The following is a 26,005-nucleotide window of genomic DNA, read 5'->3' on the forward strand; positions in this document are numbered from 1 at the left end:
CTCAGCCTATTCCGGACAATCTGAGCACTGATGGAGGGATTGTGCGTTCCTGGTGTAACTCGGGCAGTTGTTGTTGCCATCCTGTACCTGTCCTGCAGGTGTGAAGTTCAGTTGTACCGATCCTGTGCAGGTGTTGTTAAATGTGGTCTGCCACTGCGAGGACGATCAGCTGTCCATCCTGGCTCCCTGTAGCGCTGTCTTAGGCATCTCACAGTACAGACATTGTAATTTATTGCCCTGGCCACATCTGCAGTCCTCATGCCTCCTTGCAGCATGCCTAAGGCAGCAGAGACCCTGGGCATCTTTCTTTTGGTGTTTTTCAGAGTCAGTAGAAAGGCCTCTTTAGTGTCCTAAGTTTTCATAACTGTGACCTTAATTGCCTACCGTCTGTAAGCTGTTGGTGTCTTAACGACCGTTCCACAGGTGCATGTTCATTAATTGTTTATGGTTCATTGAACAACCATGGGAACCAGTGTTTAAACCCTTTACAATGAAGATCTGTGTAGTTATTTGGATTTTTACGAATTATCTTTGAAAGACAGGGTCCTGAAAAAAAGGACGTTTCTTTTTTTGCTGAGTTTATAAAATCATAAAATAAATGGCACAGGACTTACAAGCACGTTGTCAGCTTAATGAACATGCCTACTGTCAGGTTTTGGCCAAGACTGTTCGGGTTTTGGTCACTAGATGTCCCCATTGCACCTTTTTTGTACCTTTTGTTTTTCTTGCTCTAATTATTGTTTGCACCTGTAAGTCATTCCCTTGTTAGTATTTAAACCCTGTGTGTTCCTCAGTTCCTTGCTCAGTGTTTGTATGTTAGCACCCAGCCCCAGCCTTTGTGAACATATATTCTCTAGTTGGATTTTCCAGAGGTTCTCTGGTTTTGTTCTTGTTTATTTTTTGATTAGTCTTTTGAGGTTTGTTTTTTCCCTGCTGTTCTTACCACTTTGTGGATTTATAATTTTGGCCTGAAGATTTTTCCTTTATTAAACCTCCATCTCTAGTACTGCTGTGTCTGCCTCATCTTCTGGGTTCTGCCAATTATTAGTGACTGTTTCTCGCACCGGGTCCTGACACCTACAGCCTATGACATGGAGCATAGTCAGATAACATAGACCTACAGTAGGCCAACTCATTTTCTGAAATACATTTTCTTCATATCATAATGTTTCCTTAGACCTGCCTAAAATAAATAATGGATTTATTGTGATGTTTTATATTCAATTGATTTATTAGGCTTTTTTAAATGTAGATGTTCCAAAGACGAATCAGCAGCTTGTACGTGTGGAGTAGAGGTCGACCGATTAATCGACATGGCCGATTAAATAGGGCCGATTTWAAATTTTCATAACAATCAGTAATCTGCCTTTTTGGACGCCGATTATGGCCGATTACATTGCAATCCACGAGTAGACTGTGTGGCTGTTACGCAAGTGCAGCATCAAAGGGACCTTGTGGCTGCAAGGAGTTGCTAGCTAGCATTAAACTTATCTTATAAAAAAACTATCTTCACATAATCACTAATTAACTACACATGGTTGATGATATTACTAGGTTAACTAGCTTGTTCTGCGTTGCATATAATCAATGTGGTGCCTGTTAATTTATCATCGAATCACAGCTTACTTCAACTTGATGATTTAACAAAAGCGCATTCGCGAAAAAAGCACAATCGTTGCAATAATGTACCTAACCGTAAACATCAATATTGGCCTTTCTTAAAATCAATACACAAGTATATATTTTTAAACCTGTATATGTAATTAAAAGAAATTCATGTTAGCAGGCAATATTAACTAGGGAAATTGTGTCACTTCTATTGCGTTCAGTGCAGGCAGAGTCAGGGTATATGCAGCAGTTTGGGACTCCTGGCTCGTTGCGAACTGTTATTCCTAACAAAGACCGAAATTAGTTTGCTAAAATTTTACATAATTATGACATAACATTGAAGGTTATGCAATGTAACAGTAATATTTAGACTTAGGGATGCCACCCATTAGATAAAATACGTAACGTTTCCGTATTTCACTGAAAGAATAAACGTTTATTTTTTCGAAATGATCGTTTCTGGATTTGACCATATTAATGACCTAAGGCTCGTATTTCTGTGTGTTTACTATGTTATAATTAAGTATATGATTTGATATTTGAAAGAGCAGTCTGATTGAGCGGTGGTAGGCAGCAGCAGGGTCATAAGCATTTATTCAAACAGCAGCTCTTAGCAATGCTGGGATGCACAGCGCTGTTAATGACATCAAGCCTATCATCTCCCGAGATTAGGCTGGCAATACTAAAGTGCCTATTAGAACATCTCATAGTCAAAGGTATATGAAATACAAATGGTAGAGAGATAAATAGTCATATAATTCCTATAATAACTACAACCTAAAACTTCTTAACTGGGAATATTGAAGACTCATGTTAAAAGGAACCACCAGCTTTCATATGTTCTCATGTTCTGAGCAAGGAACTTAAACTCTAGCTTTTTTAACATGGCACATATTGCACTTTTACTTTCTTCTCCAACACTTTGTTTTTGCACTATTTATTTGAGACTAAGTTGATTTTATTTATGTATTATATTAAGTTAAAATAAAAGTGTTCATTGTTCATTCAGTATTGTTGTTGTCATTTATTACAAATATATATAAAAAAWAAAATTAAAAAAAATCGGTCGATTAATCGGTATTGGKTTTTTTTGATTCTCCAATAATCGGTATCGGCATTGAAAAATCATAAATCGGTCGACCTCTAGTGTGGAGGCCGGGAGATGCCAAACGTGTTTATGTTAATTAACGGTCAATTACAGTGAGACCGGCAGTATTTTGCATGACAATAACCGGCTGACAAAATTTCATGAACGCCACAGCCCTAGAGAAAGACTGATATGGATTTGACATGGTTTATTATCAGAAGAACACAGTTGTCTCACCCTGATTGCAGCCTTGTTGCAGTAGACCCGGGTGACAGCCAACCAGGTGGGAAGGTCCAGCATGTTCTGCAGCACCTCCTCATCCAGCTCCAGGTTGGATAGCTGGCCCTCGCCCTTCAGCGTGCTAAGATTGATCTTGTCTGGGGACAGGTTCTTGGTGAACCTTCATACAAAGGAATGGGAGAGAGGTTAGTTAAGGAAACCATTGAGATGTGTGTTGTGTGTGTGACGTAAACCAGACATATTGCTGCGTTCACTAATTTCTACATATGTTTGTGCGATTTACAAGGTTTAGGAGGCTTTGTGAGACACTGTGGTTGAAATGAGATGCTAGTCTGACCAAGGTCGGCTTTTGGCAGTGATATTGGCAGTGAGATGTAATTGTGAGGTTCATGCTGTAGGTCTAATTGAATCCCAGGCTGTAGTAACAGTCAGTGTCTTGGCCAGAGTCCCACCATAGCTCTCCATCTGGCTTCATTGACCTTACCCTCCACTACAGATTAAAATTAACTGCTGAGCCATTTGCCAGAGCAAAGCCACACAGTGAAACGGCGGTGGTGAGGAGTAGGCTAGCTGTAACGTATTCTGAAACGATGATTACCAGTATGTGGCAACAAACAGACCAGTTAGTGTTCCAATCTACCATACTCACCATGACTGACAATTATGACCTTTATTGCACACTCATTAAAACTAAAACCTGACATTTCAGACTCCAACACAAAGGCTGGTGTTGCTTGGGTTTTGGCTGGTGGTAACAGAGATAAATGCCAATACACAAGAGGTCTGACTAAAGTGCTGGACTGACTCACCAGTCCACTGTCTGGTTAACATATTTTATTGCTACTGAGACAAGTGAAACACTGGTTCAAGATGATGTCAGGGGCTTGTCCAGTAGCCTAATAGGCCTAGTGCAGCCTTTGGTATATAGCAAGTTCCAACAGCATAACTTTATTAATGAGAGGGCTACATTTGGAAAGCTGAGATACCAGTATAACATAGAGCATCAACCGAAGTCCAACAAGATTTGAATTAGCCTGCCAGTAGCCTGCCAGTAGCCTGCCAGTAGCCTGCCAGTAGCCTGCCAGTAGCCTGCCAGTACAGGAACATGCCGGTTATCAGTCGTCAGCTGTAGGGCAATTCCACGGAAATTGTATTATGCTTTGACAGATTTCTCACTTTAAAATGTATGCCAAACAAAAGCCATTGATTTCAAAGTTTAACAAACCATACAATTAACACATTTACTGGAAGAACTGTGCAGATGCAAAGTTTGGTAACAGAATTGAAGTAAAATCTCCCTCAGGTTTTTTATGCGACCGCGTTTTCCAAAAACAGTTACATATCTGCTCTGAATTATGATTCAAAGATGTCTGCAGAAAGAATGGGGTGTCAGCTATGACATGACACCTTGACTTTGAAAATATCTATTTTGGTTATTGAACTACAGTAGTAGGTGAAGTGGATTTACAGCCATGAACGGAATTACATTATGGGTCCCTGATCTGTACTATACAGAAATGCATAATTATGAATGGGATTCTCTTCATGGTGATGTATCCTGAATAGGTACACAGGTAAAAATATACAATATCCTTATTTTGCATATGTGTGTATTATTCTAAACACTGGATATTATTCTAATGAGCTCCGCCCCTAAACAAGACCACATTTGGTTGGTCCGGACCAGACCAAATCTAAACCAATCATAGCCATCTATGTGTCAGAGGTTTGGACATCCTAGTAGAGCACAGTACAGTAAATATGTTCAGTACAGTACATTATACTGTAATTTACTCGTGTGCTCTACTGTATTCGACTTTTGTTTCCTTTACTGTTCTGTACTCTACTGTACTGAATTGTGCTGTCCAAACTTGTGAAACAAACCTCTATGATTGGTTCAGTGGGAAAGGATGCTTGTTGGAGTAAATGTTAAGAGGGTAGGTGTCATGGTAGGTGTCAGTAAGAGCCGGGAGAGGTGACATTAACTGGACAGAAAGAAGAGCGAGAGAAGAGAGAGAGCAACAGAGAGAGCGAGAGAGAGTGAAGGGTTGTCTAGACTGTTGTTACAGCCTTGCTTTTACCACAAGAAGACAAAAAGAAAACTGTTATGAGCTGAACATAACAGTATGCCAGTGGAAGATAGGACAGTAGCAGGTCACCCAACTATGGTTTGTGACTACTATGATTTCCCATTGTAGCCAATTCAATTGCAATAATTCCATTACTGATTTTTCTGTAACTTTGTTACTGATTAAATCAACAGAATTTCGTGTTTGAATCCCTTAATAATTCATAAACAAACTTAATATCAGTAAAAATACTAATTAGTAGGTCTACCTTTTCTTACTTCTGTCAACTTTCATTATTTTCCCTCTTCTTGACTCAAGACACTTCAGCTTTTCATTTGAATGAATTTGTGAACATTTCTAAAAACATAATTCCACTTTGACATTATGGGGTATTGTGTTTAGTAAATCAGTGGCACAAAATCTCTATATAATTCATTTTAAATTCAGGCTGTAAAAACAAAAGTGGTAAAAGTCAACGGGTGTGAATACTTTCTGAATTGATTTTGAAGCTTTCTGGTCAAACAGACTATATCCTACCTTTAGTCTAAATCAGTGCTGATCAAAACAGTTAAATATGCTATATTGTAATGTTGCTCAGTAAAAGAATAGACCTTCAAAATATTAGGATACAACTATTCGCTGCTCTCGGTCTGGCACGCGTTGATCATGAAAAAAATCATCCTACTCAAATATTCAATATCTAACTATAGATCACAAATCAATTAGCCTATTTTAGATACAACAGAAAATGCATGTTAAAGTTCACTGCCAGGTTAGTCCAAACAATTTACCTGGATTGTGCTGCAATAAAGCTGCATTTTTTTATATTTCGAATCCATTTGGGTCGGATACAGACCCGAACCACTTTGGAGCCGATTCGATCTCTCCTCGGATATGTTTTGGGGTCGGTTCAAGGGTGTCCACATTTAAAATACCCAAATGGGGGACAACAGGATAATTTTGCATAACAGTGTAACCTACATGAATAAAAACATTTGGCCGCACCCCACTCCCTTCCACTCCCCCATGATAAAACATTTGGCCGCACCCCACTCCCTTCCACTCCCCCATGATAAAACATTTGGCCGCACCCCACTCCCTTCCACTCCCCCATGATAAAACATTTATTTTACTATTCAGCTAACCATCCTGAATATCTCATAAMAAATTAGGTGGTGTTTTTGGTGTAATTGTAATTTATGCCCAATTTGTAAGTCGCTCTGGATAAGAGCGTCTGCTAAATGACTTAAATGTAAATGTAATGTATGCTCCACAGTAGGGCTGTCCCCGACAAAAAAAATCTGTTCTTTCGATCAATCAACATATTTTTCCATATATAGACACATCCTATGTGTTTTAAACAAATCAACTATATTCACTGAGCTTGTCTGATGCTTTACGTACACTGTTAAATAATTAAATTAATGCAATTGCCGAAATGGAACAGTTTATTTATTGTTTAAGCTAATTATTTGAGGCTTGCTTTATTTTAATTTCAAACTAAAACGCTTGATTGCATTTTAAATCATGAATGTATCGCATTCTCTGTGATGACAAACAAATGAATGATTGACTGACACAGTAGCCTATATAAGTATTGAAATATAGTCCTAAATTAGTTATGGTATTAAGACTAAACAGGATACGCTCTTAGGCTTACAGCTCGATGGTGGTTATACAAGGCTGCTATACTAAGCCTACTACTGATAATGACATTACGTATTATCATGAGGATGACCATAATAATAGTAATAATAACAATAAGGAGATCAAGAAAAAGGAGCGTAATTATTATTATAARAAATATAATTTCGGACAACTTGGAACATTGTAAACACTAAATAAATTATAAATAATACCAGAGAGGCTGTTCTAATGAAAAAAAGTGTAAAGTCTTTATTAAAGCACAGCAAAGATTAAAAACAGACACATTTGTGAAATTATTTACTTGACATGTACAGTCGTGGCCAAATGTTTTGAGAATGACACAAATATTAATTTCACAGTCTGCTGCCTCAGTTTGTATGATGGCAATTTGCATATACTCCAGAATGTTATGAAGAGTGATCAGATGAATTGCAATTAATTGCAAAGTCCCTCTTTGCCGTGCAAATGAACCGAATCCCCAAAAAACATTTCCACTGCATTTCAGCCCTGCCACAAAAGGACCAGCTGACATCATGTCAGTGATTCTCTCMTTAACACAGGTGTGAGTGTTGACGAGGATAAGGCTGGAGATCACTCTGTCATGCTGATTGAGATCAAATATCAAATCAAATCAAATGTATTTATATAGCCCTTCTTACATCAGCTGATGCCACAAAGTGCTGTACAGAAACCCAGCCTAAAACCCCAAACAGCAAGCAATGCAGGTGTAGAAGCACAGACTGAAAGCTTCAAAAGGAGGGTGGTGCTTGGAATCATTGTTCTTCCTCTGTCAACCAAGGTTACCTGCAAGGAAACACGTGCCGTCATCATTGCTTTGCACAAAAAGGGCTTAACAGGCAATGATATTGCTGCCAGTAAGATTGCACCTAAATCAAGCATTTATCGGATCATCAAGAACTTCAAGGAGAGCGGTTCAATTGTTGTGAAAAAGGCTTCAGGGCGCCCAAGAAAGTCCAGCAAGCCCCAGGACCATCTCCTAAAGCTGGTTCAGCTGCGGGATCGGGGCACCACCAGTACAGAGCTTGCTCAGGAATGGCAGCAGGCAGGTGTGAGTGCATCTGCACGCACAGTGAGGCAAAGACTTTTGGAGGATGGCCTGGTGTCAAGAAGGGCAGCAAAYAAGCCACTTCTCTCCAGGAAAAACATCAGGGACAGACTGATATTCTGCAAAAGGTACAGGGATTGGACTGCTAAGGACTGGGGTAAAGTCATTTTCTCTGATGAATCCACTTTCCGATTGTTTGGGGCATCCGGAAAAAAGTTTGTCCGGAGAAGACAAGGGGAGCGCTACCATCAGTCCTGTGTCATGCCAACAGTAAAGCATCCTGAGACCATTCATGTGTGGGGTTGCTTCTCAGCCAAGGGAGTGGGCTCACTCACAATTTTGCCTAAGAACACAGCCATGAATAAAGAATGGTACCAACACATCCTCCGAGAGCTACTTCTCCCAACCCTCCAGGAACAGTTTGGTGACGAACAATGCCTTTTTCAGCATGATGGAGCACCTTGCCATTAGGCAAAAGTGATAACTAAGTGGCTCAGGGAACAAAACATCGATATTTTGGGTCCATGGCCAGGAAACTCCCCAGACCTTAATCCCATTGAGAACTTGTGGTCAATCCTCAAGAGGCGGGTGGACAAACAAAAACCCACAAATTCTGACAAACTCCAAGCATTGATTATGCAAGAATGGGCTGCCATCAGTCAGGATGTGGCCCAGAAGTTAATTGACAGCATGCCAGAGCGGATTGCAAAGGTCTTGAAAAAGAAGTGTCAACACTGCAAATATTGACTCTTTGCATCAACGTCATGTAATTGTCAATAAAAGCCTTTGACACTTATGAAATGCTTGTAATTATACTTCAGACTTCCATAGTAACATCTGACAAAAATATCTGAAGCAGCAAACTTTGTGGAAATTAATATTTGTGTCATTCTCAAAACCTTTGGCCACGACTGTACAGTGCCTTGCGAAAGTATTCACCCCCTTCGCATTTTTCCTATTTTGTTGTTTTTGGGGGGTTTGTATCATTTAATTTACACAACATGCCTACCACTTTGAAGAAGCAAAATATTTTTTATATTTTTTAAAACAAACAGGAAATAAGACACACAAAAAAACGTGCATAACTATTCACTCCCCCAAAGTCAATACTTTGTAGAGCCACCTTTTGCTGCAATTACAGCTGCAAGTCTCTTGGGATATCTCTCTATAAACTTGGCACATCTAGCCACTYGGATTCTTACCCACTCTTCAAGGCAAAACTGCTCCAGCTCCTTAAAGTTGGATGGGATCCTGCTGGTGTACAGCAATCTTTAAGTCATACCACAGATTCTCAATTGGATTGAGGTCTGGGCTTTGACTGGGCCATTCCAAGACATTTAAATGTTTCCCCTTAAACCAATCGAGTGTTGCTTTAGCAGTATGCTTAGGGTCCTTGTCCTGCTGGCAGATGAACCTCCGTCCCAGACTCAAATCTCTGGAAGACTGAAACAGGTTTCCCTCAAAAATTTCCCTGTATTTAGCACCATCCATCGTTCCTTCCATTCTGACCAGTTTCCCAGTCCATGCCGATGAAAAACATCCCCACAGCATGATGCTGCCATCACCCTGCTTCACTGTGGGGATGATGTTCTCGGGGTGATGAGAGGTGTTGGGTTTGTGCCAGACATAGCGTTTTCCTTGATGGCCAAAAAGCTCAATTTTAGTCTCATCTGACCAGAGTACCGTCTCCCACATGCCTTTTGGAGAATTTTTTTTCTTTAAGCAATGGCTTTTTTCTGGCCACTCTTCCGTAAAATCCAGCTCTGTGGAGTGTACGGCTTAAAGTCATCCTATGGACAGATACTCCAATCTCTGCTGTGGAGCTTTGCAGCTCCTTCAGGGTTATCTTTGGTCTCTTTGGTGCCTCTCTGATTAATGCCCTCCTTGCCTAGTCTGTAAGTTTTGGTGGGCAGCGGCCCTCTCTTGGCATGTTTGTTGTGGGGCCATATTCTTTCAATTTTTTAATAATGGATGTAATGGTGCTCTGTGGGATGTTCAAAGTTTCTGATATTTTTTTATAACCCAACCCTGATCTGTACTTCTCCACAACTTTGTCCCTGACCTGTTTGGAGAGCTCCTTGGTTAGTGGTTTTTTTCCCATTTCACTTCACCAGTTTGGACTATTTTGTTATAGGGATAGGCGTTCCGCTAGCGACCCACCACGACAACATCCGGTGAAATTGCAGAACGCCAAATTCAAAATACAGAAATACTCATTATAAACATTCATAAAAGATATAAGTGTTATACATCGGTTTAAAGATTAACTTGATGTTAATCTAGCCGCTGTGTCAGATTTCAAAAAGGCTTTACGGCGAAAGCATACCATGCGATTATCTGAGGACAGCACCCCGCTTACAAAAGCATACAAACATTTTCAAGCCAAGTAGAGGAGTCACGAAAGTCAGAAATAGCGATAAAAGTAATCACTTTCCTTTGATGATCTTCATCTGGTTGCAGTCATAAGAGTCCCTGTTACACAATAAATGTTAGTTTTGTTCAATAAAGTCCCTCTTTATTTTGTTGGCGCGTTTTGTTCAGTAATCCACTGGCTCAAAGGCGGTCACAACGTGCAGACGAATACATCCTAATAGTACCGGTAAAGTTTATCGAAACATGTCAAACGATGTTTATAATTAATCCTCAGGTTGTCTATTGTCTAAATAATCTATAATATTTCAACCGGACAATAGCGTATTCAATAGAAAGGAAAAACAACGAAGGGTGCGCAATCGGTCATGCGCGCAAACCAGCTCTGCTTCATTCTACAGTCCACTTAAAAAATGGTCTCATTCTTCTTCATTTTTCAGAAAACAAGCCTGAAACAATGTCTAAAGACTGTTGACATCTAGTGGAAGCCATAGGAGCTGCAATCTGGGTCCTAACCCATTACATACTGTATAGACATTCAATATAAAAGTACCCACATCAAAAATATCCCACTTCCTGGATGGATTTTCCTCAGGTTTTTGCGTGCCATATCAGTTCTGTTATACTCACAGACATTTTTAACAGTTTTGGAAACTTTAGAGTGTTCTCTATCCAAATCTATCAATTATATGCATATCCTAGCTTCTGGGCTTGAGTAACAGGCAGTTTACTTTGGGCACCTCAGTCATCCAAACTTCCGAATACTGCCCCCTATCCCAAAAAATTTAAATGAAATCCAAATAAAAATCCATTTAAATTACAGGTTGTAATGCAACGAAATAGGACAAATGCCAAGGGGGTGAATACTTTTGCAAGGCACTGTAGTTGGATGAGGCTTACTGCTCAAGGAATCAGTAGGCTATTAAAACACTCAAACGGTCATAAACCAGGCACATTTAACAGTTAGGCTTTTGATTATAGACCTAATTAAGTTGAGGTTTCCTCTCTGCTCACTTTTCTTAGACAATAAGACAAGGGCTGTTTTTCTCATCTCCTCATTCTGCAGCTGCCTCATTGTTCTCAACACCAATATGCTGGTTAACTTTTATACACATAGCAACGTTGTCTAGGAAAAGGCGCCAATTCAATAGCGCACTGAGGTGTTTCAGAACCGCGGACAGCGACCACTATCCAACACGGGAGAAAGCGCATTTGTTATCAAATATTATTTTTATTAGTGTTGCACCATTGTTCTTACGTAATATAACCATATAGAATTTTAGTAGCACATGTCTTAAGAGTGATGGACTGTGCCATCCGGCAGGGCCTCACAATGGATTAGTCCACTCAGACAGGCGCGAATCAGACAGCTGACTTGTACACCATGAGATATATTTTTTATATTGCTCGACTAAAAAAATATTTTACGACGAAAGCACACCAAACGATTATGTTAGGTTAGAGCCAAGTCACAGAAAAAGATAGTCCTCTCTTTGGCTGGAAAAATGGCTAACAAAAAGTAGAAATAGAGATAAAATTAATCACTAACCTTTGATGATCTTCATCAGATGACACTCATAGGACTTCATGTTACACAATACATGTATGTTTTGTTCGGTAAAGTTCATATTTATATCCAAAAATCTGAGTTTAGGCGGGACGCTACTGTCTCACTTGGCAAAAAGACAGAGAAAATGCAGAGCGCCAAATTCAAATTAATTACTATAAAAATTACTATAAAAATCTAACTTTCATTAAATCACACATGAAAGATACCAAATTAAAGCTACACTGGTTGTGAATCCAGCCAACATGTCAGAATTCAAATAGGCTTTTCGGCGAAAGCAAACGATGCTATTTTCTGAGGATAAACTCTCTTGTAAACAAAGAGAGAGAAGCAAATTTCAACCCTGCAGGCGCGACACAAAACGCAGAAATAAAAATATAATTCATGCCTTACCTTGGACGAGCTTCTGTTGTTGGCACTCCAATATGTCCCATAAACATCACAAATGGTCCTTTTGTTCGATTAATTCCGTCGATATATATCCAAAATGTCAATTTATTTGGCGCGTTTGATCCAGAAAAACACCGGTTCCAAATTGTGAAATGTGACTACAAAATATCTCAAAGGTTACCTGTAAACTTTGCCAAAAAATGTCAAACTACTTTTGTAATACAACTTTAGGTATTTTGTAACGTAAATAATCGATAAAATTGAAGACGGGATGATCTGTGTTCAATACAGGATTAAAACCAACTGTAGCTAGCTTTCTGGTCACGGCTTCTAACAAACAGGACACTTCAAGTGACCCTCGTTCAAGATGGCCGTACTTCTTCATTACACAAAGGAAAAACCCTCAACCAATTTCTAAATACTGCTGAGATCCAGTGGAAGCGGTAGGAACTGCAAGAAGGTCCCTTAGAAATCTGGTTTCCCAATGAAAACTCATTGAAAAGAGAGTGACCTCAAAAGAAAAAAATCTGAATGGTTTGTCCTCGGGGTTTCGCCTGCTAAATAAGTTCTGTTATACTCACAAACATTATTCAAACAGTTTTAGAAACTTCAGAGTGTTTTCTATCCAAATCTACTAATAATATGCATATCTTATCTTCTGGGGATGAGTAGCTGGCAGTTTAATTTGGGCATGCTTTTTATCCAAAATTCKGAATGCTGCCCCCTACCCAAGAGAAGTTAAAGCATGATTTGTGAAGTAGCAGAACATTTGTTGAATGAGCAACTTAATGAGCATCGTGAGCCTCAAAGGTTTGATGAAATTACATATCTTTCAGTCTACTGTTATTTATACTGAACCAAAATATAAAATGCAACAATTTCTAAGATTTTACTGAGTTAAAGTTCATATAAAGGAAATCTCATTTTTGTAAGTAATTAGGCCTAACTGTCCTCTCCAAGTTTGGCTGAAATTAAGCCCGAAACGGTTTGAGAAATATGATTGGTTGGCGATAGGCCAATGACATTACTTTTTGTCTTGCACTGCGCAGAATATCAGATCTCAACAACAACTGGAGAACTGGGCTTCACCAGTAGGCTTAGTCTACCACATCATTATGATATATGTATTTTCATAAGAGCAACGTGACTGCAAGGGACAGGTCGGAAAGTATGACTCAAATACGGGACAAATTAACCTTTTATTCTAAATGAGTGGTGTCTGAATTTGTTGCTAAAATGCGGGACATGATTGTTTGGTTGCGGAACGCAGAGCCAAAATTAGGGATTATCCTGCACAATCCGGAACATGTGGCCACCCTAGTCGGATCTGGATCACCTCGGATCCGAATTGAATATTATTATTTTTTTAAATGTAATGCCCGGATTTTGTTGGAGACAGGTTACGGGTAAAAATTGTATGAATCCTATTCGGTACGGATCTCAATTTTGGCATATGAGAAGAACGCCACCAGGGACCTCACAATACAATATTATCATGATACTAAGGTGCCGATACGATATGCAATGCGATTCTCACAATTCTGTATGTATTGCGACTCAATACTACATTTCTATTGCGATTTGATGTTCCAAACATATTGCTGACTATATGTCTGCTGCAGAAAGACAAGAGAACATGAGAAAACAAGTTTTGATCATTCAGATAAATAAAAGTGCTGAAAATATGTTGGGTCAGTTTAAAAATTAGATGGAGAACGAGGATGAAAAATACCAGAGTTTTGGCGCAGGTACAGCCAACTAGCGCTAGCTACAAACTAATCAAATATCGATATAATATCATCCCCCAAAAATATTGCGATATGTCACTATCGATGCTTTTCTCCATCACAAGGCAATGTTTGAGCTTTTCCGGCAGATGTTGTCTAAGACCCCATTTCCATCTGTTTGACCAGAAATCAAAGCCTTAGCTTATTCCAAATTTTTAAGATGGGAAATGGTAGAAAAGTGTATATACGCCTTAATTTCTCAAAAGTATTGGCTCTTAGCTTTAATTTAACACCCAATTTAACATGCTCCTATGAACTGTACATATTGATGCTCATGGGTCCTTTTAGATGGAAATGCCCTGTAAATAACAGTGATATATCCTCTAAGCCAGCCTCCGTTAACGATTGCTAAACTAAGGTAAACAGGTGAACCACTCCACCACCTCAACCATTCCTCCTAATCTATATCCCAGTCACAATACTGGTGTGTCATTGACTCTAGAAGAAGTGGTCACCAACCAGTCGAACGCCAAACATTTCTGTAGAAAAGCCAACGATAACAGCTGTGATAAAGGCTTGTGCTCCTTTTTTGGGGTAGGGGTTGCGCTGTTGGCGGTAGGTGCACTTGATTCATAAGCCCTGCGCATTGGGTAAGCAAAGTGTTTCCATTTTAAACCATTTCATTTGTTTAAATGTTTTTTTTTTTTTAACTCTGCCTACCCGGCGGACCGGGATATATGTGGCTAAATCGAGCGCGCCTACTGCGCTGGCCAATCAGATAGCTCAAATCACCTACAGAGCTTCCACGACCCGGCCACAGCAGTTTAATACTAGCCTACGTAAGATTGAATAACTTTTAAAACCATGACCACAGAGAGAGTGCCAAAGAATACAGCAAAGAGCTGCTGTTTTTATGAGTTCATGTTGGATTGTTCTATTCAGCATTATCAGTGTTTTTATTCAACACTATTACAAAACGCGCCTCTCCCTATTTCCACTCTCGCTGGAGCTACAATGAATGAGTAGCTAAGTGTTTCGATAGCCCTGTGTTTTTATTATTATTATTATTATTAGCAGCTCGTTGTGTTTATTTTAACTTCAAGGAATATTTCACTTTCTCTGGTCATAGGAACAACAGGAATTTGTGCATGAGGCAGATGCGGTGCGACTTGAGTTTCGCCATCAGGTGGTAGACAGTGTCACCTCTCTCTGGTCAGTCTCACCGGAGGAAAGGACAGAACAGGGACCATGAGAAGCGGACCCTCTGCTGCTCTCTCCCTCCCTCCGCTGAGACTAATGTCGTGTTCAAAACAACTGGGAAATCTCTGACTTCAGTACGTTCAAGACAACTGGGGAACTCTGAAAAAACTAGATCCGACTGGGAAAAATCGGTTTTAATGGTCATCCAACTCGGAATTCCAAGTCAGAAACTCTGGCATCTTTCTAGAGCTCCGACTTTCCGATCTGAAGATCATTGACGTCATGATTTGACCTTGTTTTTTTCTGTGTTCCCAGTTGTCTTGAAAGCACCATGARCATCAGATGCAGGTACCATCAGTCCAGTAAAATAAAAAAGCTCATTGTTTGCAAATTATAATCAGCTGTGCCTCGCAAGTGCTACACCAACTGATATATTTTGCAATCAAAGCTTGAGTTTTGAAATATAATAAAAATGGTCTGAGAAGAACAATATTGGACGCCAGGCATATAGCCAATATACTGTGATAATGCATTAGGCCTACTGCGCCAACCCCATTCTTACAGAACTGTTTTTATTAGGTTAAAGGACTACATTCACTCCACAAGACCACTTTAGCAACCCATAATGAAATGTCCATGTCTGAAAATAGACTGTTACCCTACACGTCTCCCCTTTGACCACCTCCTCCCTCCGCTGACCTCAATCAAGCCATGAACTTTCTCAACCTTCAGTCTCTTGAAGCTACACATGATGATTAATGATCTTTGTTTTTAAATAGCTTGCTTTTTGTTGTTGCTTTACAGCACTTTGAGATTTCTTTATCTCATGAATAGCGCTTTAAAAGTTGAATAAATTATATTATTACACTGCCTCCTGGAGCTACTGGGTATGCATGGTTTTGTTCCATCCTTTAGAGCAGGGCTGGACAAAAGCCTGCACACTCAGTAGCTTTGATGTACACTAACCCAGATCAATAATGAGGGAGAAAAAAAGGTATTCAAAACACAGCATCCAACACGTCCTAGCTGGGGATCCAACCCTTTTAACAATGCCGTGCATTTTAATATATTCCGGTGAAAAGAATAAATAGGCTGTAGTCGAACACCACACAGACCATCAGGGTATTTATTAAAACTAGGCCACAGCAATGTTTTGGGGATTAGCATTGTTTTGAGGTACAACAATTCGAGGGCTTATTCAACCCATAATGGCGTGGCTATGAATGAAAGGGAGAACAAAATGTATCCTGGAAAAGTGTTATGTCTTTGATTTAAAACATTTWAAAAAAAGGTTTCAAGCCATCTACCAGTCAATATGAAATATGCTGAGTAAAACCATGTTTTAGTTCCAAAGTGAGCTTCCCTTGTCCATCAACCAGGATCAAGGCACATCATGGACAGTGATCACTCACAGATGTGCTCATAGCCTGCAGAGATCCTATGCTAACTGAAATTTTYATGGTTTCGTACACAGTTTATCAGCTGACCGCACCACTCTCTGGGGAGCCCTGTGGTTGCGGACAATGAAAATGCCATACCAGGCGGTGATACATCCGGACAGAATGCTCTCAATGGTGGATTTGTAGAAGTTTGTGAGGGTCTTAGGGGCCAAGTCGAATTTCTTCAGCCTCCTGAGGTAGAAGAGACGCCCGTTGTGCCTTCTTCATCACACTGTAGGTGTGAAGGTATAATTTCAGGTTCTCAGTGAAGTCCACGCAAAAGAACTTGAAGCTTTTGACCCTCTCCACTGCGGCCCGTCGATGTGGATTGGGGCGTGCTCTCTCTGCTGTCTCCTGTAGTCCACAATCCGCTCCTTCCTTTTGTTGACATTGAGGGAGAGGTTATTTTCCTGGCACYACTCTGCCAGGGCTCTCACCTCCTCCCTGTAAGCCGTCTCATCGTTGTTGGTAATCAGCCCAACAATGTCGTCAGCAAAGTTGATGATTGAGTTGGAGATGTGCATGGCTACGCCGTCATGGGTGAACAGGAAGTACAGGAGGGGGCTGAGCATGCACCCCTGTGGGGCTACCGTGTTGAGGATCAGCGTGGCAGAGGTGTTGTTGCCTACCTTCACCACCTGGGGTCGGCCCGTCAGGAAGTCCAGGACCCAGTTTCACATGAAGGGGTTCAGACCCAGGACCCTGAGCTTAGTGATGAGTTTGGCGGGGCACTATGGTGTTGAAGGCTGAGCTGTAGTCAATGAACAGCATTCTTAGATAGGTATGTCCAGGTGGGTTAGGGCAGTGTGCAGTGCAATGGCCATTGCGTCATCCATTAATCTGTTGGGGTGGTATGCAAATTGTTGTGGATCTAGGGTGTCAGGTAATATGGAAGAGATATGGTCCTTAACTAGCCTCTCAAATCCCTTCATAACAGACGTCTACTTCAGGGCATTCTCTCAAACAGAGGGAAGCCAACCAGCCACACACTGCTGAGCACCCCATTAACGCTTGCTGTGGGAGAGCAGCTCCTGTTTAGTACTACAGTGTGTGGGAGTCCATCATGAAGTCCACACAAACTACCTGAGGGTTAAGCTTTGAACACAACTCGAGTGTTTCACTTGATGCCTGTTGCTCACAGGCCCCATGTAAAATCCAGGGAAGTATGTCAATCCTCCCTCTTCTTAAAATCGAAATACTCCAGAATAACTCATGAGGAGCTGGAAAGGATGCTGTTTAGCTGTTTTCAGTACAGTGCTAGTCAGTGTTTTCAATAGTCTCATGTCCAATGGGGTTGAAGACAAGGAATATTGCTGAGGAACGTGGAGTGGTCAAAAAAGCAACATTTTGTTATAGCCAAGGTTTAACACTTGTCATATCCCTTTCTACCGATCTTTTGCCACAAGATAGGACCTAGATCTGGTCAATTTTAGGCCAAGATGTTATCTTCCTGTTTTATATGATATACACAGCCAAAACAGGGCTCCCGGTCATCTCAGTAACAGAGCCTGTCACTAGCGGTGATGTGTCCAGCGCTTGGTTGAGCCTGGTGATTTTTATTCTGTTGTCATTCTTCCCAGAGAAAGACCATGATTGAGTGAGAGTTAAGGAATGGATTGGGTGGAAATTGGACATTAACAGAATTGAGCACTGATGTTGACCACTCGGTTTGGCCAACAAAACAGTGCCACAACAAGACAGCTGACTGGGTTGGGCAGTTCCACAGGGCCAGGGAGTTGCTGAGTGGGTAACATGGAACTGACCTAGAGGACAAACTCAAACATGATGTCTGCATCTTCCAAACACTTGCAGCACTGAAACGGCAAGGCTAGCTATTCTATTCCAGCACAGTTTCTCMTGTGTGCTAACACTCCAAGAGAGTTATGTTTTCTGACAAGTCCTTATTATAGTTTATGTAAGGAGGGGGAATGAAACAGTCATACCTAATGCAGGCCATGTGTCATACTAATGCACTCGCAGTCTTGAAGAAGCTACAGTCCAAAGCAACATTGTGTCTCTGGCGAAATAAAGCCCTAAGCCACACCAAAGGCTGAATACAATTACCAATAATAACAGATGTATTTTATTTCCCGCTTTTCGTTACAAAGAGAATCTCAAAGAAGCTTGAAAATCAAAACAAAATGTAGGGTTGCAGGTCTTGACTTAGGCAATGGTTTTCCACAGCTGATAGTCAGTGTTGATAGTGATAGCCGAATGTCATAGTACAGGGAGGGAGAAGCATCAGTTGGATAGAAGACCCGGAGCGCTTCAGGCTAATTCCCGAAGACAAAATCAATGAATAAGCCATCATTCTAATTTTGTCCCATAACAGGGAAAAAAGGTTAGGATATTTACCATTTGTCAGAATGCAATTGAGAGGCTACAGTATGGTTATTGTGAATTTGCTCTTTTACCTCCTATCTAGTGAACAATCTGATTTATTTAACAGTCACCACAATTGGAAAACAGAGCAAAGCAAAACATGTGTCAAACTGACATACTGGAGTTAGGCCAATGCCTCTTAGCCTTTGCCCCATACAGCGGAGCTGAGTGAACTCTCAACAAATTTCACCACAAAAACCCTGCCCTTACTGACAGAGAGTGAGAGTAATTGCCAGGCATGCAAGAAGAGAGAACTGTCAGAGTTAGACCTAAACCGGTATGGCTGCAAACAAAAGCTTGACGCTTCTACGTAACTCTAAATGCAAAGGCGTGCAACTGTAGGCTACATTTAAAGACAGATGACTTTGTAAGCCTACGTAGTGGCTTCAATAAGTGGGATGCAGCCTAGCCTTCCCTATGGCTATTGTCTGATACACACAACCATGACAGTATGAGTAACCGTCTCTCATCTATTCCAAGCATCACACTGTTCTTCTCCCTAAATTCCCTTTCCACTCAGTTTCTCATTCACTCAATTGCGTCCCGAACGCTCTCAGACCAATCAGTCTGTTACCAACCCTTAGTAAAGTTCTGGGAAAAATGGTCTTTGACCAGATACAATGCTATTTTACAGTAAACAAATTAACAAAAGACTTTCAGGACGCTTATAGGGAAGGACATTCAACAAGCACTTACACGAATGACTGATGATTGGCTGAGAGAAATTGATGATAAAAAGATTGTGGGGGCTGTTTTGTTAGACTTTAGTGCGGCTTTTGACATTATTGATCAGAGTCTACTGCTGGAAAAACTCATGTGTTATGGCTCTACATCCCCTGCTTTATTGTGGATAAAGAGTTACCTGTCTAACAGAACACAGATTGTGTTCTTTAATGGAAGCCTCTGCAACATAATCCAGGTAGAATCAGTTATTCCCCAGGGCAGCTGTCTAGGCCCCTTACTTTTTTCAAACTTTACTAACGACATGCCACTGGCATTGAGTAAAGCCACTTAACAAAGAGCCTCAGTTTCAGAATGGGTGGCAAGGAATAAGTTAGTCCTAAATATGTCAAAATCTAAAATCATTGTATTAGGGACAATACAATGCTAAGATGGGGAGAAGTCTGTCCATAATAAAGCGCTGCTCTACCTTCTTAACCGCACTATCAACAAAGCAGGTCCTACAGGCTCTAGTTTTGTTGTACCTGGACAACTGTTCAGACATGTGGTCAGGTGCTACAAAGAGGGTAAAACTGCAATTGGCTCAGAACAGGGCTGCACGGCTGGCCCTTGGATGTACACAGAGAGCAAACATTAATGTAAATCTCTCCTGGCTCAAAGTGGAGGAGAGATTGACTTCACCACTACTTGTATTTGTGAGAGGTATTGACATGTTGAAAGCACCGAGCTGTCTGTTTGAATGACTAGCACAAATCTCAGACACCCATGTATACCCCACAAGACATGCCACCAGAGGTCTCTTCACAGTCCCCAAGTCCAGAAACGACTATGGGAGGCGCACAGTACTACATAGAGCCATGACAACAGTCGTGGCCAAAAGTTTTGAGAATGACACAAATATTAATTTCCACAAAGTTTGCTTCTTCACTGTCTTTAGATATTTTTGTCAGATGTTACTATGGAATACTGAAGTATAATTACAAGCATTTCATAAGTGTCAAAAGCTTTTATTGACAATTACATGAAGTTGATGCAAAGAGTCAATATTTGCAGTGTTGACCCTTCTTTTTCAAGACATCTGCAATCCTCCCTGGCATGCTGTCAATTAACTTCTGGGCCACATCCTGACTGATGGCAGCCCATTCTTGCATAATCAATGCTTGGAGTTTGTCAGAATTTGTGGGTTTTTGTTTGTCCACCCGCCTCTTGAGGATTGACCACAAGTTCTCAATGGGATTAAGGTCTGGGGAGTTCCCTGGCCATGGACCCAAAATATCGATGTTTTTTCCCCCGAGCCACTTAGTTATCACTTTTGCCTTATGGCAAGGTGCTCCATCATGCTGCAAAAGGCATTGTTCGTCACCAAACTGTTCCTGGATGGTTGGGAGAAGTTGCTCTTGGAGGATGTGTTGGTACCATTCTTTATTCATGGCTGTGTTCTTAGGCAAAATTGTGAGTGAGCCCACTCCCTTAGCTGAGAAGCAACCCCACACATGAATGGTCTCAGGATGCTTTACTGTTGGCATGACACAGGACTGATGATAGCGCTCACATTGTCTTCTCCAGACAAGCTTTTTCCGGATGCCCCAAACAATCGGAAAGGGGATTCATCAGAGAAAATGACTTTACCCCAGTTCTCAGCAGTCCAATCCCTGTACCTTTTGCAGAATATCAGTTTGTCCTTGATGTTTTTCCTGGAGAGAAGTGGCTTCTTTGCTGCCCTTCTTGACKCCAGGCCATCCTCAAAGTCTTCGCCTCACTGTGCGTGCAGATGCACTCACTAGAGGTCGACCGATTAATCGGAATGGCCGATTAATTAGAGCCGATCTCAAGTTTTCATAACAATCGGTAATCTGCATTTTTGGACACCAATCATGGCCGATTACATTGCACTCCACGAGGAGACTGCGTGGCAGGCTGACTACCTGTTACGCGAGTGCAGCAAGGAGCCAAGGTAAGGTGCTAGCTAGCATATAACGTATCTTATAAAAAAACAATCAATCTTAACATAATCACTAGTTAACTACACATGGTTGATGATATTACTAGTTTATCTAGCTTGTCCTGCGTTGCATATAATCGATGCGGTGCCTGTTAATTTATTATTGAATCATAGCCTACTTCGCCAAACGGTTATTTAAGCGCATTCGCGAACAAGCACTGTCGTTGCACCAATGTGTACCTAACCATAAACATCAACGCCTTTCTTAAAATCAATACACAAGTATATATTTTTTTAAACCTGCATATTTAGTTAATATTGCCTGCTAACATGAATTTCTTTTAACTAGGGAAATTGTGTCACTTCTCTTGCATTCTGTGCAACAGTCAGGCTATATGCAGCAGTTTGGGCCGCCTGGCTCGTTGCGAACTGTGTGAAGACCAACTTCGCCAAACGGGGGATGACTTATCAAAAGCGCATTTGCGGGAAAAAAACACAATCGTTGCACGAATGTACCTAACCATAAACATCAATGCCTTTCTTAAAATCAATACACAGAAGTATATATTTTTTAAACATTCCTATTTAGTTAAAAGAAATCCAGGTTAGCAGGCAATATTAAACTAGGGAAATTGTGTCACTTCGCTTGCGTTTATTGCACGCAGAGTCAGAGTATATGCAACAGTTTGGGCCGCCTGGCTCGTTGGAAACTAATTTGACATAATTTTACGTAATTATGACATTACATTGAAGGTTGTGCAATGTAACAATAATATTTAGACTTATGGATGCCACCCGTTAGATAAAATACGGAGCGGTTCCGTATTTCACTGAAAGAATAAACGTTTTGTTTTCGAAATGATCGTTTCCGGATTTGACCATATTAATGACCTAAGGCTCGTATTTCTGTGTGTTATGTTATAATTAAGTCTATGATTTGATAGAGCAGTCTGAATGAGCGATGGTAGGCAGCAGCACGCTCGTAAGCATTCATTCAAACAGAACTTTTGTGTGTTTGCCAGCAGCTCTTCGCTGTGCTTCAAGCATTGAGCTGTTTATGACTTCAAGCCTATCAACTCCCGAGATTAGGCTGGTGTAACCGATGTGAAATGGCTAGCTAGTTAGCGGGGTGCGCGTTGATAGCGTTTCAATCGGTGACGTCACTCGCTCTGAGACCTTGAAGTAGTTGTTCCCCTTGCTCTGCAAGGGCAGGGACTTTTGTGGAGCGATGGGTAACGATGCTTCGAGGGTGGCTGTTGTCGATGTGTTCCTGGTTCGAGCCCAGGTAGGGACGAGGAGAGGATCGGAAGCTATACTGTTACACTGGCAATACTAAAAAGTGCCTATAAGAACATCCAATAGTCAAAGGTATATGAAATACAAAATGGTAGAGAGAGAAATAGTCCTATAATTCCTATAATAACTACAACCTAAAACTTCTTACCTGGGAATATTGAAGACTCATGTTAAAAGGAACCACCAGCTTTCATATGTTCTCATGTTCTGAGCAAGGAACTTAAACGTTAGCTTTTTTACATGGCACATATTGCACTTTTACTTTCTTCTCCAACACTTTGTTTTTGCATTATTTAAACCAAATTGAACATATTCATTATTTATTTGAAGCTAAATTGATTTTATTGATGTATTATATTAAGTTGAAATAAAAGTGTTCATTCAGTAGTGTTATAATTGTCATTATTACAAATAAAATACAAAAAATACAACAACAAAAAAGGCAGATTAATCGGTATCGGCTTTTTTTGGTCCTCCAATAATCGGTGTCGGCGTTGAAAAATCATAGATCGGTCGACCTCTAGCACTCACACCTGCCTGCTGCCATTCCTGAGCAAGCTCTGTAATGGTGGTGCCCCGATCCCTTAGCTGAATCAACCATAGGAGACGGTCCTGGCGMTTGCTGGACTTTCTTGGGCACCCTGAAGCCTTCGTCACAACAATTTAACCACTCTCCTTGAAGTTCTTGATGATCCAATAAAAAGGTTGATTTAGGTGCAATCTTACTGGCAGCAATATCCTTGCCTGTGAAGCCCTTTTTGTGCAAAGCAATGATGACGGCACGTGTTTCCTTGCAGGTAACCATAGTTGACAGAGGAAGAACAATGATTCCAAGCACCACTCTCCTTTTGAAGCTTCCAGTCTGTTATTCGAACTCAATCAGCATGACAGAGTGATCTCCAGCCTTGTTCTCATCAACACTCACACCTGTGTTAATGAGAGAATCACTGACCTGATGTCAGCTGGTCCTTTTGTGGCAGGGCTGAAATGCAGTGGAAATGTTTTTTGGGGATTCAGTTCATTTGCATGGCAAAGAGGGACTTTACAATTAATTGCAATTCATCTGATCACTCTTCATAACATTCTGGAGTATATGCAAATTGCCATCATACAAACTGAGGCAGCAGACTGTGAAATTTATATTTGTGTCATTCTCAACTTTTGGCCACAACTGTACATGGAACTCTATTCCACATCAGGTAACGGATGCAAGCAGTAGAATCAGATATTAAAAAACAGATAAAAATAAACCGGGGACTTTGAAGCAACACAAACATAGGCACAGACACATGCATACACACACGATAACATACGCACTATACACACGTACACATGGATTTTGTGTTGTAGATATGTGGTGTAGGGGCCTGAGGACACACACATCACTTAGTGTGTTGTGAAATCTGTTATGAATGTATTGTAGTGTTTTTCAAATTGTATAACTGCCTTAATTTTGCCATACCCCAGAAAGAGTAGCTGCTGCATTTTCCCTGGATGGTGCGACAAAACTAGAGCCTGTAGGACCTGCCTTGTTGATAATGCTATTAAGAAGGTAGAGCAGCGCAGTGGGGTTATGGTAAGGGCAGGCATAAGCTATGGACATCGAACACAATTGCATTTTATCGATGGCAATTTGAATGCAGAGATGCCGTGATGGGATCCCAAGGTCCATTTGTCATGTCATTCATCCMCCACTATCACCTCATGTTTCTGCATGATAATGCACGACCCCATGTCAAGGATCCCTACACAATTCCTGAAAGCTGAAAATGTCCCAGTTCTTCCATGGCCTGCATACTCACTTGACATGTCCCTCATTGAGCATGTTTGGGATGCTCAGGATCAACGTGTACGACAGTGTATTCCCGTTACAGCCAATATCCAGCAACTTCACACAGCTATTGAAGAGTGGGATAACATTCCACAGCCCAAAATCAACAGCCTGATCAACTCTATGCGAAGGAGATGTGTCGCACTGCATGAGGCAAATGGTGGTCAAGACACACCTATTTTTTATTATTTGAGTACTCGAGAAAATAATTATGGGAGTGCACGAACATGTAAAATGCCCATCCCCATCTGTGACAACAAAAGCCAAAAATTGGACCAACCATCTTCTCAAAATAGCACAGCAGCAGCACTACACTCCAGCAGGCAGGTACACCAACTGATGTTAATTCTATCTCATGATGAGATCCTTATGAGGTGTAATGCCAGGTTATTCAAACCACTGTAAGTGAAAACAAATTACACTGAAGGAAGGGCAAACGGCCGTTCATCACTGACTTGAAATGACACCCACAGTCAGCAATTGCTCTCATAACCTGACTCAAACGAGGGACAGGAATTTATGAATAGTCCTGAAGCCACCTGAGCTTCATTGTTCTCTATACGGAGTGGCTCCACTCATGGCTGTAACTACAGGTCCGGAACTGGGTAATCTTTTCTAAAAAAATAAATATTTTGTACACAATTGTTTAAGCCCCATTCAGGAGCTTATATTGTGCCTATAAATTACTGCTGTCCCGTCCATAGAAACTCACTGCTGGCCGGTCCTGAAAAGTCTGCATGTCTGTTGAATGACTGACGGTGATGAGGTCCAAGCAGAACACTTGAAGGTAACGTTAAATATAATAGGTTCCATACTCTATTAAACAGTCACACTCATGAGAAATGGTACCATCATGCTGGATTCATTTATTTACAGTCAGCAGTATTGATTCATTATGTAAGGTGACTGACATGAATAAAATCTTCCAAGAACGAGACTGCATCAGCCTTGCTTGGTGTTGCACTAACGTTACTAGCTTGAGAGATTGCCCGCGGATTTATCCAACACAAAAGACAACTAGTGGGCTGTGTAACAAATCATGAATATCCTTCTATCTGGCCATCTTTGGTTGACATGCCTACCTAGTATTACACCTAGCTGGCCCATCTAAGCTTAAAGCAGGTGGCTAGCTAACGTTAGCCAAGCTAGCTAGGAATCTTTCTTACCTGGACAAATGTTTCAATATTTGCTTTTTGATTATTCCTGCCATTGCGGTGTTGGTGAGAATAACCAAGCTAAATTATTTATTTGTAGCTAGCTAGCGTATAGGCATAATCTCTTCACATTCCACTCCACCTCTCATCTTCAACGGAATGAAAAACTACCCTTATTCACCACGGGTAATTTGTGTAATTGTATGTTTCCCATAAGACATAGCAAAGACATGCTTTGACACAAATATTGCGTTAGCGCCATCTGCTGAATTTATAACGAACAGGAAGGGATATAAAAATATAACTGTG

General features: G+C 40.8%; 1 protein-coding gene across 1 annotated transcript in view; it reads right to left on the bottom strand.

The window, feature by feature from the left end:
* The window catches only part of LOC111977075 (bridge-like lipid transfer protein family member 3A), a 55,293-nt gene extending 29,297 nt beyond the window's left edge, over nt 1–25,996 (bottom strand). Inside the window, exons 1-2 of the mRNA XM_024006363.2 lie at nt 25,709–25,996; nt 2,933–3,095 (exon numbers count right to left, since the gene is read on the bottom strand). Of these exons, the coding sequence (XP_023862131.1) occupies nt 2,933–3,095; nt 25,709–25,752 (207 nt within the window). The 5' untranslated portion in view covers nt 25,753–25,996. The remainder of the gene's footprint in view (nt 1–2,932; nt 3,096–25,708) is intronic.
* Nucleotides 25,997–26,005: the final 9 nt, after the last annotated feature.

This window comes from Salvelinus sp. IW2-2015, linkage group LG17 (assembly GCF_002910315.2).
Source record: "Salvelinus sp. IW2-2015 linkage group LG17, ASM291031v2, whole genome shotgun sequence".
Taxonomy (NCBI): domain Eukaryota; kingdom Metazoa; phylum Chordata; class Actinopteri; order Salmoniformes; family Salmonidae; genus Salvelinus; species Salvelinus sp. IW2-2015.